Source organism: Cebus imitator, unplaced genomic scaffold, assembly GCF_001604975.1.
Source record: "Cebus imitator isolate Cc_AM_T3 unplaced genomic scaffold, Cebus_imitator-1.0 Scaffold84, whole genome shotgun sequence".
Lineage (NCBI taxonomy): Eukaryota > Metazoa > Chordata > Mammalia > Primates > Cebidae > Cebus > Cebus imitator.
The window spans coordinates 2,255,506-2,275,669 of record NW_016107399.1 but is presented as its reverse complement, the minus strand read 5'-3'; the positions used below and the strand labels follow the sequence as shown (position 1 = coordinate 2,275,669).

Below are 20,164 nucleotides of genomic sequence, written 5' to 3'. Positions count from 1 at the left end.
GAGTGGTGAGTTATGGGGGGGGTGTCATAGAAAAATGGTGAGTCATCTGTCTGACCAGCAAGTGAAGGTGAGGCAAAGCCAGGAGTTGATTGACATGGACATGTCAAGCAAAGAATCATGGGTGAGACATTGAAACAATGGAATTCACTGCAGGGTAGGAATGTTCAGAGCTCCCATGTTATGACCAGAACATAGTCAGACCTCCCATGTTAGGTGGTTCAGATCTCCCATGTTAGATGGCCCGACCATGTTAGATGGCTCATGTTAGATGGCCAGACCATCTAACCTGGGAGATCTGAGCACTGTTACCCCCCAGCTTCTCGGATGCACTGACTTCATTCTCTCCTCAGGGCTGTTAGACCTATTGTTCTCTCTTTGTGATCTACCCTCTCCCCATCCTCCTGCTTTCTTCCCCAGATTGGATCCTACTCATCCTTTAGATCTGAATGTAACTGTCATTTTCTCAAAGAAGTCTGCTCTGACCTTCCAATTTATGTGAGATGCCCCTCCTGCAGTCTTTCGTCTCATCCAATTATTATCCTTCTTAGCTCTTATCATGGTTTATGCTGGTATATATGTTTCTACGACTGTTTAATATCCGTCTCCTCTATCAGGCTGCATGAGCTCCATGAGGTCAGGGACTATACCTATCTTTTCTCTTATTACATCCCCACTGGTTGTTAGGCAGTAAGCTCTCAGTAATTATTGGCTGAATGATAAGTGAATACGTGATTAACAGCAAAGAAAAAAAAAACAACTATGTATAGGAGGAAGCCCATCCCCATTAACACAAACATAGATAGGAAGCATATCATTAATGAGAGAAGGACTGTGATCTTGAGAAAGACACATGACTAGATGTCGGAGTTGGGACCTGGCTTTTATGCTCATTTCTTTCACTACCTAGTTGTGAGATCAGATCCAAAATCCAATTTGTCCAAGCAACTGTCTTTCCTTCTCTGGTTTCATAGTCTTAGTCTCAAATTGCCCATTTATAAAACTGGAGTAACAAAGCCTATTTAAGTCTAATATTGGGGATAACACATTGAAACTTAATGTACTATTATGTAGGTATTACAAAAATATAAAAATATTAATACATAATATTAGTATAGAGATATTTGCATCTAAATTCTATATTTAATGTTTGTTGGCCATTGTCAAATGAATGAGTTTGGGTTTACATTTGTATTTGCTGAAAAATACTATTTTATATCACCATGGGTCTAAAGAAAAAAAAGAAGAGCAGATGTAAAGCTATATCCTTTGATTACCAGGGTGATATAAAATATTACGGGCTGAATTTGGGTCAAACAGTCAAACATACTAGTCAAGATGAATGCTCTTTTCATTTACTCAAAGGCACTAATGGCTTTGGTAAAAGCAGAACATATTATTTAAGAGGACTAGATAATTAGCCTTGACAAGAAGTAGGCCAAGAATTCCTGTGAATGAATTAGCTAATTCCTTCTATAGACATTGAGCATTTGGTCTTTCACTTGACATCCTAATGAGAGTTCAGTAACAGCTGGAGACACTATAGTAACTGAAGTCAGTGGAGTTGTTTGGGAAGGGCCTAGATTAGAAATACCAGCAACTTAGGATAACATTGTCATATCAATAATGGTCTTAGGGAAGACACAATGATGCCAAGCCAAAAAAAAAAAAACAAAAAAACAAAAAAGTGGGTTAAAAAGAAAAACCACATTCATATTTCTTGAACTTTAGGCAAACTGTATGGTTTGTTATGGGGTATTAAGCCATATGGAAGATATCATAAGAAAAGCATACTGGGGTACTGTTTGGTATATTGTTTTTGACATATTTAATTATGTCAAGCATTTTTGATACAAAAATATTTGTTGAGCACCTACTGTGTGTTTTAGCACTTAGGTGAGAAAACAAAAACACATAATACATTATCACTATATTAGAAGAGTTAACAATCATGAAGATAAGACACATTCAGAGGAAAGATAATGATTCCTTTCCATTGCACTGGGGGTGCCATAAGGCCATACATGCTAAGTGTCACTTGAACACATTGGACAATAAGTTTTGTCAGACCTAGGCTAGGGAGACATCTTTGTGGATAAGTGTGGTCATAGTGGGAACTAAGATGGAATTTGAGAATTTTAGAGATGAGAAAAGGTAAATAAATGGGCATGAACAATGAACTATGTGTTAGTCCTTTTTATGTTGCTGTAACGAAATACCTGAGGCTGGGTAATTTATAGAGAAAAAAGGTTTAATTGGCTCACAGTTCTGGAGGCTGTTCAAAAAGCATGGTGTCAGTCTCTGTTCAGCTCCTGGTGAGGCCCAGGAGGCTTTCAATCATGGCAGAAGGCAAAGGAAGAGCCTGGGTGTCACATGGTGAGAGAGGGATTAAAAGAGTGGAGGGGGAGGTCCCAAACTCTTAAACAACCAGATCTCCTGTGAGGTAACTGAGCAAGAACTCACTCATCACCAAAAGGACAGCATTAAGACATCTGTGAGGGATCCACCCCCATGATCCAATACCTCCCACTAGGTCCCACCTCCAACATTAGGGATCACATTTCAACATGAGAGCTGGAGAGGAAAAACATCCAAATTATATCAAACTGGAAGCTGGAAGTGCCACTCCCTTTCTCTGACAGTTTCTTCTGACCTGGCTGTAGGGACATGAACATACCATGCCCCTACAGCCAGATCAGAAGCAACTGTCAGAGAAAGGGAGGAAAGAAAATCAGGAAAATATTAATTCTTCACATTTGTTTTACAACGCAATTGTATAGAACTTTGCAATGTAAAAATGAGCTCCTGCCCAACTCTTATCACATATGAGCCACAAAACCAAAACTAAATCCAGAAACCTCAGTGAGGCAGGCAGCATGGATGTTTTTCCCAGAGAGTGTGTATCCTGGGCCTTGTGATTACTGCCCCAAAGCACTTTGCTCTCCATAGAGCTCACCTGATGGGGTAAGACATCTCTCAAACGGTGAGGCTTTTCCATGCCAGGTTAGGATTTGGTTTTTCTTCTGTGAGGAAAAGAAATTGACAATGTACTGAACTTAAAAAAAGGTAAAGAAAGAGTCTGCCGTAAGCCACCAACAGATCATCTTGACAATGACCTTGGACAAGTCTGTAGACTATGCTTTTTAAAGAATGGTTGTGAGTACTTGAGTACTTGGAAAAACCCTTGCAAACACGGGTTCACCAAAAAGCCAGTTTAAGTAACTCATTTCCTTCTCTAACATGCATACAATAGAAAACTGTAGCTTGTAAGACACTTGCTTCAGATACCACTATGGAGAAAATAGACAATTATGAAATGAGTGATGGATTAGTTTGCATTCAGTTTTAAAGTTGAAGGCAATACTGGAACTCAAGTAGCTCTGCTCCATCATTTTACAAATGAGAAAAGGGAGAGGAGCCATGAAGTGATTTGCTTAGTTACATCCTCTTCCTCTTCGACCTCCTCCTCCTCCCCATCATCAGCATCCAATTAGATTACATGTATTGAGCATTTAGTATTTAACTGGTATATTTCAAGTGCTTAACATGTATTGACTCATTTGATCCTCACAGTAACCCTATAAGGTAACTGAGGCTCAGGGAGATTTAGTCATTTGCCAGTATCATGAGGCTGTAAGCAATGGAATGGGGATTTGTACCCAGAAAGGTTGGTTTGTAAGTTGGTGCTTTTACTATACATATAGCCTTTCAAGGCCATATAACTAGTAAGTAGCAGAGTAAGCTGTCTAAGGTACTAATGAATCGACTTTCTGGTGATATAAGATGTTGTCTTTGCTGTGTCCATGTCAACATTTTTATCAGTGAATTGAATAAGATATAAAAAAGCAGTTCATCAGATTTTCAGAAGTCATGCAATAGGGATCTGAATAAGAAATACTTTGGAGAACAGAAGCAGGATCCCAAAAGATTTGGGATGAAGAATGAAGCCAAAAAGTTTTAACTTCAGAGGAATATAGTAAGCATTTCGTACAGGTCCCCAAACCGATTGCCCGAGGATGGCATGAAGAATGTGCATGAGAGAACACAACATGGGGGAGGTAGGAGTGGGGAGATTTTTATCAAGTTAGTTCTACATGAATTAACACGCAGAGTTGCCCAGCTAACGGCCAGTGAGCAAATGATTCTCCTGTACCCGACATTACTTACATCCACTGGATCTTCATCCCAGCATCAGTCAAGGCAGCTCTGGACTCTCCAAAGCTCTTTACAGGAATGGCCGAGATCTTTCTTCCTCCTTTCTAACATGTTTTTGCTTTGATTCCTCATTTTGGCCTCCTCTTCTGTCATCGTGACTTTGTTCCTGCCTCTGGCCTTTTATTCTACATTTTTGTTTTGGCTTCTCCTCGCACTTGAATGCTGATTTTTTTCTATGGGGCCCTGATTTGACTTACCTCTCTGGCTCTCTGTGTCTTGTGCTGCATCAGGAGAAAATCTCTTTTTTTTTTTTCCAGCCTGTCAGAGCTCAGCCCAGGAAATGGACCTTCAATGGGTATGTTGACAGCACACCATCACCCTGCCGAGGCATATACCATGAGGAAAAGGTTTGGACCATATCCAGAGTACTGCATCCAAGTCTGGCCAACCCTCTTCCTCACTGTGAGGGTATCTATGTAAATTGAAGTACATTATTAGAAAAAGGACAGGTTGTGAATAGACATGAACACTTGGTGATACACAAAATTACTGAAAGAGTCAGAAATGCCTAAAGAAAGGGAGATTATGGGTGTAGCAGATCAATCTTGGAATTTGCAGAGGATCCCACTGTGAAAGACTTTTTGTCTTTCAGGCTTCTCTTGTGGTGTGGCTCCTGGAAGCCGCCTAGCACCTGTGGCCAGAAACTGTAGGGAAAAGGAGTAGATTTCATCTCTGTAAGAAACTTCCTTGTGGTGAAAACTGCCTAGAGATGGAATGAGAAAATGGTGAGCTCCCCATTATTGGAGGTGTTCAAGTATAGGCTGAGCGGTGACAATTACGAAAGCTGTATGACAGTCCCAAACATCAGCGGGTGCCTAGATTCTTTCATTTCGGGTCAGTTCCACACAAGACAGGCTCCGTGTCAGTGAGGACCCAGTGGTGTTTTTGAACAGGTGGCAGAAAAACAGTGGTATATAAAATAAATGCAGAGAGAGATCTCCACATCAAGCCAACCCCTCCTCCTTACCTGTAAGTTCTCCATGTGAGTGAGCTCTGGGCTCCCAACTGCACTTGTCAAACTCCCATTGTTAGAGCACAGATAAATGCTTCTGGTCACCCAAGCAGGAGGGGCCCACCTCAACTTGAGGGCTGCTCTATTTTAGTTTTCCGTAGCTGGAGATTGAGTATCACGCTTTTCTAATCTTGTGCTTCTGAAAGGGCCCTGTTTTCTCTTGAACCCTACCCACTCCTTTCACAGATCAAATACCAACTACATCAGACAGATAGAAGCTCGAATGAGAAAATGCATTTTAATAAAACCCCATTGATTTTTGTGGATGCAAGTCAAGGAACGGGCACCTAAAGAGTCTTCCATCCCCTGCCACCTCCCCCCTCTCTCCTGGCCTACACCGGGCGGTCACACATCGATTGGCTTCCTAGATAATAGATCGTGCCACCCGGTAGGGACCTCTGGGGACGCGCCGGGAGCTGGAAGAGTCGCACGCAGCAGCCCAGCCCTGAGTTAATCAAACTAGCAACAGGATCTCAAGCAGCAGCAGCAGCAGCAGCGACCGCGGTGGCAAGAGTAGCGGCGGCGGCGGCGGCGGCGGCGGCAGCGTTATGCGTGATTACTGACAGGCACCAGCTGCTGCCGCCACAGCCGTCTCAAACGCACTATGTGGACTCTCCGATCTAGAGGCAGATTCCTGACTAATCCCAGAGGGCTGGCCCAGCCTGTGCTCCCCGGGCTGCTAGGAAGCGATGACCACTCTTGTTAGTCCAAGTTGAAGAAAGCCGGGCTGTGCCTGGGCGCCGGGAGAGGCTGTAATATTTAGAAGCCGCACAGGAGAGGAACATGAACTGAAGAGTAAACATGTATGGAAATTATTCTCACTTCATGAAGTTTCCCGCAGGCTATGGAGGTAAGTATCTCCCTTGGGCTTCACTGCCTGGACCTGTATGAGGGACTGAGAAGAAATTGGGAAATAGGAATGACTGAATTAGTACTGAATTAAAAGGAGAACATGTATGTTTCTATGTGTATATAGTGTATATAACGTTTCTGTGTGTGTGTGTGTGCACACGTGCATGAGAGAGAGGAGAGGAAGGGAGAATGGTCCGTAGGTGAGGATACGTTTGCATATCAGTTTGAGGATATGGGGATATTCTAAGGAGAGTGTAAACCAGCATGCTTGAGAATGTGTCTGAGACAAAGATAAAATAAGAGCATTGTTATAAGCCAGTGTGTTTGTGTGGGTGTGAAAAGTGGAAGAGTTAAGGGGGAATTACTATGATGTTCCTATTAGCCAACTTGTAATGAGAAAAAAATGTGATTAAAAAGGTTCTGCCCCTCTTGAGGGTTCCTGGGATACTTTGTAACAAGGGGATGATTGTTTTACTGGAAAGCAGATTTCCCTTTAATTGGATTTTTAAAAACAAAACATAGTGCTTTAATTTGCTACTGTGTTTTCCTTTCCCTGTTTTCTTTCCTTTTGATTTGCTAATAGCCTCTTCCCTCCTCCCCTGCTGCTGCCCCCAATTCTATTGCAAGGGTTGAGGCAATCACTTCCACTCTGAGGGTAGAGATCTGTTGGTAGGGGGTTGGGGCTCTTAAATAATTGGCAAACTGAAGATTCCAGTCACTGTGCCAGGCAGGGCAGCCCAGTCACACTTCACAGAAGCTTCCGGAGACTAGGTCCTCAGGCTGCCTTAACGCCCAAGCACATCCGTCCCAAGGATCCCTTGATTCAGTGACAGAAACAGTACAGCCACCCAGCTCTGAGTAAATGGAACCAACAGCTGACCCACTGGCCTCTCGCCTGTCAGTTGGAAGCATGTAGCTTATGTTGTTGGGAGCCAAAGGAGGATTCTGGCAAAGAAGACAAAGCAGAAATTCTTACAAGGTCTTGAGAACTGAAAAGTCCCTGCTCTCCAGACTTCCTCCATGGACCAATTCATCTGAAGGCTTGGGAGTAAAGCTTGCCTACCTTGGCTGGGCAGGACCCTCTGGAAGGCATGGTGAAACACTGCAAGGTAGAATTGATCTCTGACACCAGGAGGTGTTAGACCAGGGAGTTTGCACATTCATTCAGGGTAATTTTAATGAGGCAGGCATGGTGTTGGGCACTGGGAATACAAATATGAAAGAGACACAGTCTCTGCCCTTTGGGACTCAGGAAGGCTTGTTAAACAGACACATTATAATACTGCATGGTGTGTGTAATAGCAAACACATGAGGAGGTTGCACTTGGACTCGGGGTGAGGGCCATGGAAATGTTCCGGAGGTAATGTTCAAGTTCTTTAGGCCAGTCTGATGACAGAGTGAGAGTGGTGGCCAATGCTGTGACCTGGGCATTTAATCTCTAGTCTATAGCTGGGCTCCAGTTGTGAAAAGCCTCAACTCCCATCTCAGTCCCATTCACAGCTGAGAATGGCTTTTTCCTTTACATTTCAGTTCATTTGTGAGAGATGCATGCTCATTCTCCACCAGATTTGTGGGCCAAAGTCTGTGAGGCTATGACTTCATTAATACCAAAGAGACCCTCAGAGACAGTTGGGGTGAATAAAAGTGTTGAAGATAGAAAGATTTAGGGAGAGAAGTAAAGTAAGAGCCAGAGAAAGAAGGTCTAGTGAAAATTCTATGGAGGCTGGAATCTTGGAATGTTAGCATCCTAAGGACCTGAAACAGCATCTTAGACTCTCATTTTATAGATGTGTAAACTGCCGCTCAAAGGAAGGCAGGGACTAGTCCAAGTTTATTTGGGGCTGAGTTTCAGAACACTTCCGGAAAAGCCCCTTACTCAAATTTATAATATTATTGCTTTCATATAGTGAAAAGAACATGAGGAGGAGGGGGCAGAGAGAGACAGTGTACTGAGTTTGGTTCCCAGTTTTTCACTTACTAGCTGTGTGATCTGAGGCAAGCTAGTATACCTCTCTGAGCCTTAGCATCTTTCTATCTAAAATGGGATTTATAATCTCATCCATAGAATATTGTGAAAATTAAATGAGCTAGCATGTGAAAAGCAGCTGCTATAGTGTTGTCCACAGATTTGCTACCTAATACAATATTTTCTTCCCCTCTATTTTGCTCAGGGACTAACATGCAAAATAATTAAAAATCAGACGTTATTGTAAAATAATAAATAAGGAATCTGGGAAAATAAAATTAAATCCACAAAGACCCTCATATGTTGCTGGCTTAGCTTTTCATAATTGTGGGAGCTCTGGTGCTTAGTGTAATTAGATTTCAGATAGAGGACAACACAATGGTTCAGCTATGGAAGGAAATAGTTCAGTACAGCACAGGGAACTTGAGGGGAAAGGGCCATGTAGGTTGTCTACATGTCTCCTCTAATGCTACTTTTCTTGTCATTCCTGAGGGAGGAGAACAATTATTTTGTTTAGTTCTGTTGATGGTTTCCATTTTGTTTGCATGTGCCAGTTAAGGGGAGGCCTGAATGCTGAGCCAAAGGACTCCTGCCCCATCTACAGGGAGGTCTGCCTCAGAACTTTCTGTGATTAGGGAGAGGGATGGCGGAGGACTCACCAGCAGTCATGGGGAAACTGCAGGATCAGAGTGGACCTCACCTTCAGCCTCTAACCTCCCTTGCCTCAATGCAGCAAGTTGCACTGCTCCTATTAAAATATTTGGTGTCTAACCCCCTGCCCTTTTACATATTAGCATATGAAATTATAGAGGGCCCCCATGATTTGCGTAAGAATCTCCAGGGAAGCAAAGGCACCTTTGGAAACTAACGCCTGAGATTTGTGTCTGGGACTGTGCTTACCAGATGTCAGAGCATCATCTGATCAGTGAAAGAGAGACTGCTCAAATTGGCCAAAGTGTCATGGCTACCTGGGTGACAGTGGCTCTACAAAGGTGCCCAATGCCCCAGCTTTGGATCCTACCATGTGATGATGAGAGAACCCTTCTCTTCTCCTTCTCTGCCAAGTCCAGGGTTTGCCAGCTGCTCAGTAATAGGTTTGTTTTTCTGGGATGAGACAGTTGCTGCCTCTTACAAGATGGCAAAACAAAGCCTGTAATCCCCCCATCCAATTGTGCAGTAATCCTCAGGGTGAGAAGGAGATCAGGGAGAGAGAGGACTTCTCTCATTTCATTTAACAAACACACGGTAACACTAATACTAGCTACCATTGTAAGCACTTTACCAGCCCCAACTCGTAATCCTCATAACAACCTTAAGAGTGGGTACTCCTTTTAAAGATGAAGAAACAGAGGCATCGAGAGGTGAAATAACTTGCTTAAGGTCTCATAGCTAGAAAATGGCACAGCCAGGGCTTTGAACCCAGGCAGACTGGCTCCCAGAGTTTGCACTCCGCTAAGCCGCCTCTCACAGCTTCTGTGGGTAACACATTTGCTCTGCAAAGCCAGGGGCAGCAGCATACCCCCGGGGAGCTCCTGGTGCCCCAATCCAACCTCAGAAATGTAGCCTCAGCACTGACTGGTTGTTGCAGACTCGATGGGCTGGCTATTGAGGAATAAGCCACAGGATAGTTTAAGAGATACTGAGAAGCAACAGTGATCTCTGCAGAATTAATTGGTGGCTTCTCTTGGGAACATACTGATTTGCAAGAGTCCTGTCCAATTGACCCTGACCATTCATGCAGAATATTTGCTTTTTCACCTGAAAATAGCCACAGAGAAGGGGTTGAGTTGGAAGTGCTTGTATGTGTGTGTACATGCTAGAACATATTTTTCCCCTCCACAGATATGTGGGTGGCTAATTGGAACCTACCATGAGCATAAGTGGTTACGGTTTATGTGGGAAGGAGTAACTGTTTATGAGATTTAGGAAGGAACATATTTAGTATAAACTATTTTCTAAAACATTTACAATCTCACCAACAGATAGAGAGCTGAATAGCAACTGGGGGAAGAAATTGTGCAAAGAGTAATCTAAATGCCCCACCTCTTCCTTCCCCTCATTATGAAGCTACTAGATCTGCAGAGAACTTAGCCACCGGCATTGGGTGGCGAGCGTCCCAGAGGAAGCTGGTGTTTTCTCCTCTTTTTTAAAGTAGAAGAAACAGAGGCCCAGGGAATGGAAGTATATTTTCTAGAATGTGTGGACTTTGGTGGCTCTCATGAGATTGACTCAGCCCTAGCTCAGTGATAAGAAAAAAGTGAAAATACAGGTTGAGTATCCCTAATCCAAGCATCTGTAATCTGAAATGCTCCAAAATCCAGAACTTTTTGAGTGCCAAGATGATGCTCAAAGGAAATGCTCATCGGAGCATTTTGGATTTCAGATTTCTGGATTATAGAGGCTCAATTGCTAAGTATAATGCAAATATTTCAAAATAAAAAAAAATCCAAAATCCAAAACACTTCTGGTGTTTGTTAAGCATTTTGAATAAGGAATACTTAACCTATATCAACTCATTTCATAACTACAACACCACTTAAACGTTGGTAGTTTTCTTATCCTCAATACACAGATGCGAAAACTGGGGGACAGAGAAATTAATAACTTGCCAAAGGGAACTTGGCTAATAAATGATACAAGTGGTATTCAAACATGAGGGAAAGCAGCAGGTCCGGATGTTAATCCCAGCCCTACCATGTCCTATACTGTACGACTCTGTAAATTCTTACAGCAGTTACCCAGCACAGTCCTTCCTGCCCCTTCCCAATTCAATAGTTGGCCTCTCCCAGGATTTTGACCCTGGCCCTTTCTCACTAGAACACTCCACATCCTGACTCCTGCTCTTCGCAATTCAATCCCCAGTTTTGGTTCCCTTCCTCAGGGCTCCCAGCCCAGCCCAATCTTCTCCCTACTCTTTCCACAAAAGAGCTACTCAGACACCAGGGATGAGCTCATATGCATTTCTTACATTTGAATTATTATCAGCATTTTCAAAGGGACCTTCACATAAACATTTAGGCTGCACAATCAGCCTGAGATGAATGAGAAAATATTTGATACCTGTTTTACTGGTGCAAAGCTCTACATTTTAACAGATGGAGGAAACAAGATGTTAGACATTAAATTTCCAGGGAATAGGGAGCAGAGAGAAACTTTCTTCTGATGAGAAGGAAGCCTTCTCTGCTACCAAAGCCCTTTCTGGCTTCCTCAGTGGGGAAAATCAAGGAACATGTGGCAGAGTGGAGAGCATGTAGAAGAGGCCCTCCTTCTGCCCCCGGAGGCTCAGCCCTCTCAGCCTCTCAGTGGGAATGTGAGAATGAAAAGATGCATTAGCTGATGGGTTGATGCTGCTGTATGCTTCATGCAACCCCAGTTCGGACAAGCTGGCTAGCCTTTCCGAGCCTCACAGGGCAGTTCCACCTGGATTCATGCAGCCCCCAGAGAAGGGCTGATGAGCTGCTCGGGGTGGGAGCTGGGGTTGGTTCTAGTGCCTGAAGGAAGGGGGAGGTAGAGAGTGGCATCCCTGCCTCTCTCCCTCTCCTCCACCCCCCTCCTCCCCTTGCTCCCACTCCTCCCATTTCCCTCCACCCCCGCCCCCTCCCCTAAAATCTGTAATGATGGAGGTAGTGAAAAGCTGGAAAAGATTGATAATCAGCCTCATTATCACCAGCATTATATATAATTATAGCAAAACCTCACTCATTTGGATCAATTGAGAGAAAAATCAGTCTAAATTTGTGACAAGTTGGCAGATTACTTTTAAATTACAATTTTATTACTTCTAAGTAACACGTGTGAATAGTTTGTGTTTCAAGTACCAAAAGCTAATGGTTACTAAGTGGGGATTTTAGAAAACCTGCTTTAAAAGATTCTTTTGTAATTAACACCCCGTTAACATGCTAATGTGCTCCTACTCTGCTTTTTAAATTGCTTGAAAACATATGTATTTTAAATAGGCTCAACACTTCTACCATCTTATTTGCTTAACCTTTTTAATTATTATTCTGTGAATGAACAAATACAAACTAGTTTATACCATGACCAATTTAGTCACCACTCTGAATTAATTATGTTGTAAATTAATAAGACCATGTTGGTTATTTTTGTTCAGGAACCAGAATTTTAGAACTTGAAGAACCACCTCATTTTATAGAAGAGAAAATAATTCCAGAGAGGTTGAGAGACTTGCCCAAGACTACATAGGCAAAAACAGCACTTCTTCTGGCTCCTGGGTCCAAGCTTATTCCATTCGCTACATAATGCCTTATACTCCTAAAACTCTTTATAAACATGTGCTATTTATTTTCATACCAATCATTGGTTGTATCAGTCAAAAGATATTTGTTGAGTGCCTATTCTATGCCAAGCCCTGTGCTAGGCACTACAGATAGAGGGGCCCCTCCTGGAGGCCACTGTCTATATCACTCAAGCTTCAAACCGACTCAGTGTAGTCTGCATGGCAGAAATTATTCCCATTAGACAGATTAGGAAACTGAGGTTCAGAATGATAAAGCGGCCCTTTTGAGGGCTTGCTGCAAATTATTATAGACCTAGAATTTGAGTCTAGTCTAGCAGAATTTCTGTGAACATTTCTGCATATAATTAATGACATTTTGCTTGCACGCCACCTTTCCCAGCCAGCACCAAATTATAGACCTTGCTGGTGCAGATGGATATTATGCCATCACTAACAAATGAGAGGCTCCAGGGGATCCTGCTAACGAGGACCGGCTGGCTGTCCCTTTAAGCCAATTCCTTATACTGGTACATCATGTACTGGTTAGTCCATGAAGGCAGATGTCAATGAGTGTTTGAAGCAGATGCCAATAAGGGTGCTCCCAGTTCTCCTCTTGTTCCTAAAGTTCTTGAACATCAATTATGTGCACACCCAGCCCTTGAATCCATGACCTCTGTTTCTTTCTCTGGGTTTCTTGTTCAGATAGGTTTTCTCTATCTGAACAAGACAATCTCTATAGATTGTCTTCTAAAGACAGTAGTCATCTTAAAATGCAGGAACTATATTCCTAGTCCAATGTTACCATTGGGTAATATTCAGAGCATATCTGTTCTCAAGCTCTACATCCCCGAATTCTTTGGATCCATTCACTTAAACTCAGCCTTAGGAAAAATTTGTAGAAATAATTAACCTCCAAATGTTTGGAAGGCTTCAGAGCTTATAACTAGTTTATACAGTCTGCCTGGGCGGGGGTTGGGCTTCAAGCTCTTGGTGTCTTGCACAGCCCATGTACAAGCAGACGCTTAGCCAGGTGTGCTGGCTGGCTAACTGGCATTCTCCATCAGCCTAGGATGTTCTTCCCTTGCTCTCTCACTTCTGCTCTACACATCGCTGGGGTGGTGAAAACACAGACATGGTGAGCCCTGAACTCTCCAGGAGGCTGCTTCCCCATGACACTAGTGACCAGTAAAATGAAAAGGTGGAACAAAGATGTTGAGTCACAGAAATGAAACCCAGGCAACCAGCCTAGAAGAAACACTCCAAAATATTCATTAAGCACTTTGTTTTCCATTCATCTGACATCTTGTAAATGCTTTTTGAATTAAAGATGATAACAGGCCTTTCCATTTTTCAAGTTTGGATGTTAATTCTGAAATCCCACCAGGAGTTTGGGATTGATTTTTAACCTTGAAACTCTTGCTGTCCCCAACTTGTGTCCCCATCTGGCTACAGTAGCTGATAAAAGGGCAAGGAACTCCAGGTTGTTCAATTTGTATTTGAGGAAATGGAGGGGTTCAGGACTTATCAGGGTCACCGCCTGGGGAGAGGGTCCCCTGAAGATGATAGGGGTTGGAAGTCTCAGGTTATGGCTCCCTTTCTGTCTGACCTCATGAGCACCTGCCATAGGATGATTGGTTAAAACATAATTTTCTGAAAACAGTGCTCTCTCTGGGGCAGAATCCATGTCTTATTTACTTTGTCAGCACCTCATAGTGTGCAGTCTGACACTTTAAGAACAGGTGGATTTCCTCTAAGAAAAAGGCACATACGAAATTCTAGCTAAATTTAGTGCCATAGTCTCCAGATTTTCTATAGAAAAAGGGAATTAACTTGTATTATGTGTTTACAATTTTCCAGGCTTGATTTTATTTAGCCCTCACACTGTGGAAAGTTAACCCTTACCCCATATGGTTGGTAGCATTGAGTTATTTTACCAAAGTGGGGAGAAGGACTCTCTGTGGCTCAGCCCCCTCTACTTCTCTTCCTGCTACCCCAGGTGGCTCCAAGGGGACTCATGGGAACTCAGTTTGAAGACCACAAACAGCCACAGGTCCCGGGCAAGCCATCTCTGGTTTCCCCAGTGTCCTTGCTTGTAACGGAGGGGTTGAACTCACTGATCTGCAGGCCCCTCTGTGTAGCTTTGATAGTCAATCCGGTTCTGTGACAGGGAAGGTGGAGGAAGAACAGTGTGGAGCTAAGGTGTTGGGAATCACTACTAATGGAAGAGCAATCAGAAATGGTAATGGTAACAAAACTTCTCCAGAATGATCCTCTAGGGGTCTGCAAGCTTATTGGAACGCAGCCACATCTGTATGCATTAGCTTACACATTGACTGTGGCTTCTTTCACACTGCAAAGGATATTGTGAGTAGTTGTCACAGAGACGGCACAGCCAGCAAAGACTGAAATACTTACTGTCTGACCCTTGAAAGAAAAAGTTTGCCAACCTCTACTCCAGAATGCAAAATCGGGTTTCACATATTAAAATAAATGGAGGTCCACCCGGAAAAATATTTGAATCCTCATTTTATTAGCACCTTTGGGGATCCAGTCTCCTGCCCCCCCCCACTCCTAGTCATTTTGTTTGTTTGCTGCAATTATGTATGTTCAAGGAAAAGAATGCATTATGATCCATAAGTAAGTTGTGAAGAGCATAGGGCAAGAATTGAATATCTTAGTTGTCCTTACACATACTCCACCCATTTGGGGCTTATCTGGGTTACCTTCTGCTATCTCCCCTCCACCCTGGCAAGTGGCAAGCACAGTGCAGGAGTTCAGCACAGCAGGCCTGGCACAAGACTGCCTGGACTTGGATCCCAGCCCTGCTCCTTACCAGCTAAGGGATCTTAGGCAGTTTGCTCAACCTCCCTGTGGCTCCACTTCCCTGTCAGTAAAATGGGGATGAGGTATTAATAGTATCTTATTTTCAAGGGCCCTTGAGAATATTAAACAAGATGCTGCATGTCATGCCCTTGGAAAGGTGCTTGGCACATAGTAGGTGCCTAATAAATGTTAGCTACTCCAGATTGAGTATCCCTTATTGGAAATGCTTGGGAATCAAGATATTTCAGATTTTTTTTCTTTTGATTTTGGGATATTTACATTATATACTTACTGGTTATGCATTCCTAATCCAAAAAATCCCAAATACTCCAATGAACATTTCTTTTGGGAGTCATGTCAGTGCTCAAAAAGCTTTGGATTTTGGAGCATTTTGGATTTGGGATTTTTGGAGTAGAGATGCTCAACATGTATATGTAAAGCGTTTAGAACCATGTCTGGCTTGTGGCGACTGCTCCGTAAATATTAGTTATTGTTATTGTTACACAGCAGAGGAGGTGGCAGGCAGTTGTTGGTTGAAGTGCCTGTGCCTGGCAGTCTCCTGCCGACTTTACTCAGCAGCATGTCTGTGTTAAGAGCCAAGCAGGGAAAGAATATGTGAGTAAATTTGCTGCAGACAAAGAACAAGCCAGGTGTCTGAGAATCCTATGATTGTTGGGCTTTCACACCATATCCCTCCACTGGAGGAATGGAGTCAGGCTTTGGTGTGTGACAGCTCCACCGTGGGAGAGATCAGAGAGGGATAGGGCCCCATGGTGCTCCCGTGACTTAATATGGAGACTCCTGACTCTAAGAAATGCCAAGTCTTTAGCTGTGTCCCTTTCCCCATGGGTGGGCGTTAGCCATTATCAATGATTCATTACAAGTTTCCATTCCAACCTGAAGAGGGTTGCTAGTGGGAGAGCAAACTCTCTACCCTTCCTGGCACAGCAGCAAAGCGGGGGAAACACCAAGCCATTTGCTCTCTCGTCTGGCCAGTCAGAAAAACTGCATGCTTGACATTTTGCTTTTATTGGCTGAGGATGAGGTTGCTAAGCAACTTCCTTACCTTGGTAAGAATTCTGTAGTTCTAAGTACCCGGGCTTTTGTGTCCCCTTTCTTGGTAAGTCTCTCTCTCTCTCTCTCTCTCTCCCTCTCTCTCCCTCTCTCTCTCTCTCTCTCTCTCTCTATCACACACACACACACACACACACACACACACACACACACAGACACACACATGCACGCATGCAATTCATTGTTTAGGGATTGTGGTTCTGGTCAACATCAGGGACATTGATTTCTTATGCAAATAATTTCTGTTGATAAACTCTATACCTAGTTATATACATTAACAAAAACTTAATGGACCTCATGGTCTCAGGAGCGTTCAGCAGTCCTCTGAGATGGGCCTATTTGTCTCAATTTATGACTGAGGAAACTGCAATTTACAGAGGTCATGTACCTTGCTCAAATTTACATAGCTGGAAAGCAGCAGAGCCTCAAGTTCCACCTAGAACTCTTGGACTTTGGAGCTCTTGTCTCCTCAGTCCTGCAGCCCTGAAGCCCAGTGCCATCAGTGCACACAGACACTTTTGGAGTCATCGTAGAGTCATGCACTGTATGGATTCCCGTCGCAGTTTGGCTCCTGGTGATGCTCTCAGCACCTTTAATTGAAATGCCGAATGGTTTGAAGGCCTAACATGGTCCAGTTGATGATGACAGGTGCCCTTCAGCACCGGGTCCAGACGCAAGCCATTCCAGACCACCAAGACCTGCACTTCTTTCTTTTCAATGCCAATAAGCCATGTCCTACCTAATGCTCATGAAACATTAGTGCTGGAAGGGATCTTACAGGTCACTGAGTGCCCTCCTTACTGGGGGAAATGAGGCCCAGGAGTATGCAATGCTATGCTTGGGTATGTTGCCAGGAGAGAAGAAAACCTTTTGAGGAACTCTGCTAGCACTTTCTCCTCAGTTAAGGTATTTTGTAATAAAGTCATTGCCTGAGCAAAGAGAATGAACTCTGCAAAATATAGACTTGTGCATTTTCCAGGCATTTGGGCAGTGGGCCTGGCATAGGAGGCTGGAAGATCAAGAGGGCATAGGGGAAGGCGGGGAGCAAGCTTCATGGGATGCTGGAGCCAGGGGTCATGCCACAGTATGAGTTGGGCTGAGAGACTGGATCAGGCCATTTCTCCTGCTGGTATCTTGTGCTATAAGATACCTCAAACTAGGTAATTTATAAATAATAGATATTTATTGCTCACAGTTCTGGAGACTTGAAAATTCAGGATCAAGGCACGAGGGGTTCAGTGTCTGGTGAGGGCTATTCTCTGCTTCCAAGATGGTGCCTCACGGGATGGAAGGGACAGAAAAATGGACAAATCGTGCATCCTCTCAAGCGGAAGAGATGAAAGGGCCAGGCAGTTCTCTGAAGTCCTCTTTTATAAGGACATTAATCCCATTTATGAGGGTGGAGCCCTCATGGCCTGCTCACCTCCAAAAGGCCCCACCTCTTACTGCTCTCTTATAGTTTAAATTCCTACACAAATGTTGGAGGGACACATGCATCCAAATCATTGTAAGGACCAAAAGGAAAAATTAGAGAAAACCTTGACTTCAGATTTGGACTAGACTTGCCCTAGGTTGAGGGATAGACAGAGCCTACCCTGGATCAATTTGCAATAAACATCATTCATCCTTCAAACAGGAGCCTGCCTACTTTCAGCTGGTGCTGAAGGGAAACCTTCAGTTTTCTATCTAGTTCAGAGCTTAACCAGAAGGCTAGGTGAGGAAGGAAAAGAAATAAGATATAATCAGGTTTATGGAAAACTGTGGTGCCTTTTGGTACTTGCTGTAGTTTCCATGGGGCTGTGGAAAAAAAAAAAAAAAAGAAGTGAGAAAGGCTGACAAAAACATCACGGACAGGTATGCATTAGTGTCTATTTGGGAGAATAGATTAATTTTCCATTGAGAAACACTTTTGTCTAAAAGTTAGTATTTTTCAACTTGTCTTTTAGACAAGCAAAGCTATTTATTTCTAAGAACTACTGGGCCTTTGTAAAAGGCAAAGAACTAAAATGTATTTGTCTAAGATGTATTTGTCTTTTTAAATTCTATTTTATTTTTTAAAAAGTAGTTATAAAATAGCCCACCTTTTCTGGGTCATTGACTCAACCACGTTTTAAAGAAATAAACCACGTTTTAAAGGCAGTTAAGAACCCAACTTTAACTCATTATTTCATTATATCTCAACAATGTACCATTCTCACCACTGCGCTAAGTAGTCAAATTGCTTCATGTTTTATTAATGATAACAACAACAAAAATGTGCTTTAAATTTCAAATCACTTTCATATCATTATCACATTTTATTTTTGAAACAACTCATGAGTTCTTCAAAGTCCATATTTGTATATTTTTGTGCAGGTTGATGTTTTTTAAACATCATTTCTTTGCATACTATTTTCATGATATTTTATATATCCTCTGTACTTAGACTTTTTCTTAGATCAATTTACTCTTTTTAGGAAAGCTTAAATAGCTATCTTTAGAAAGATAATTTTATAACAAAAAAGGAGAGCTCAGTCACTCCCTATAAGCAAAAGGAAACAGAAAACATAAATATAAAATAATTTTTTAAAGTTTGTCAACATATCACTTAAAATGCCCGTTGTCACTGGTGGCAGAGGGTCCGCACCCTGGAACTGTTGGGTTGATGAATGTGTAAAGCAAACTCTTGCTCTTGTCTGTCCCCTTGGCCTAGGCCTGGTGTCAGGCTTTGGTTCTTGACCCTGGGGGTAAAGAAATAGAAGGCGCGATCTTTCTATCTGTTTAAAGCAGAATAAGAAGGAAAGTTGCAGGGTCATCTGGTCTGTTTTGGGCAAGCCTAAGGAAAAAGGGAAAGTCAGTTTCCTTCAGATAGCTTGGTCGTGGGGAAGGACAGCTGCCTTCCCAGTGGAGTTTATGGCTTCTAGTCCATTGAGTCAGGGCTGGCTCCTAACTCACCTGTCACACTTTATCTTAGTAACAGACTCAAGGTATACATTAGCCTCGTTAAATGTCAGAGCCCCCAGGGCCTTGGAAGAGTCTAAAACTGCTCTTTCCATTTAGTGGCCATCTGAAAAGAGTCTTGGATTTTTTGGCTTTAGTTCTTGAGTGCTGCCCTCTTTTCTCTCCTTCAGATGAACTTTCAGCTTGAGATCACTTAGAATTGAGTCATCTTGTACTCTTGGTGCAGATGGCTCTCCAATCATCTCTGCTGTCCTTGACAGCAAACGCAGAGGAAAGTGGGGGTTTCAGATTGACAATTCGAATTGAGACTTTGCCAGTTACTACCTGGGCAGTGCCAGATACTCAGAGTTGGAGAAACAAAACTGGACCTGGTTTTTTTCCTTTTTGTTTAGAGGAAAGACAGGGGGATAAACAAATACGGCGATACAGCGTAACAAATGCAAGATATAAGTAAGTACAGACAGTTTTAGAAAACCAAAAAAGGGTAGCAAACCAGACCAGGAACACCAGGAAAAGCTTCCTGGAGGAGGTGGTACATGAGTTAGACCTTGAAGGATGAATAAGAGCATCTAGACAATGGAGGCAGAGGTAAATCATCTTGAAACTGAGAATGGTTTGCAGTTAGATGGAGCCTTAAGTTTCTCATCTGCAAAAGGCTGAAATGACTTCATAGGCTTATGGTCAAGATAAAGAGTTATGGAAATTGCCTGATGCTATTGAGGACACATAATAAATGTTTGAGTTATTCATTTTAACCCCTTTGCCACTCCCCTGTGGGCCCACAGCCTGTTTCCTCCCTGGTTGTAGTACTTAAGACATGGGGTATTGGGACCTATCCGTTTATGAGGCAATTGTCCCTGACAGGCCGAAGCTCCATAGGTAAAATGATAAGAGGGTCACAGCTTCCTTGGAGTGACTTCTTTCCACAAGTAGCCCTTAACTAAGCTAGCAAAAGCTCCAAGAGAAACTGCAGGTTGACATCTTTTTCCAGTGGGATATTTATGTTTAGGAGTAGTTTCACAGTTATATTTCTTTTTTTTTTTTGAA

At 42.9% G+C, this 20,164-nt stretch overlaps 1 protein-coding gene across 1 annotated transcript in view; it reads left to right on the top strand.

Annotated features, from left to right (window-relative positions):
• The first annotated feature begins 5,422 nt into the window (after positions 1 to 5,422).
• Positions 5,423 to 20,164, top strand: part of RXRG (retinoid X receptor gamma) — a 47,014-nt gene continuing 32,272 nt past the window's right edge. The window contains exon 1 of the mRNA XM_017534044.2: positions 5,423 to 6,074. Within this exon, the coding sequence (XP_017389533.1) occupies positions 6,026 to 6,074 (49 nt within the window). The 5' untranslated portion in view covers positions 5,423 to 6,025. The remainder of the gene's footprint in view (positions 6,075 to 20,164) is intronic.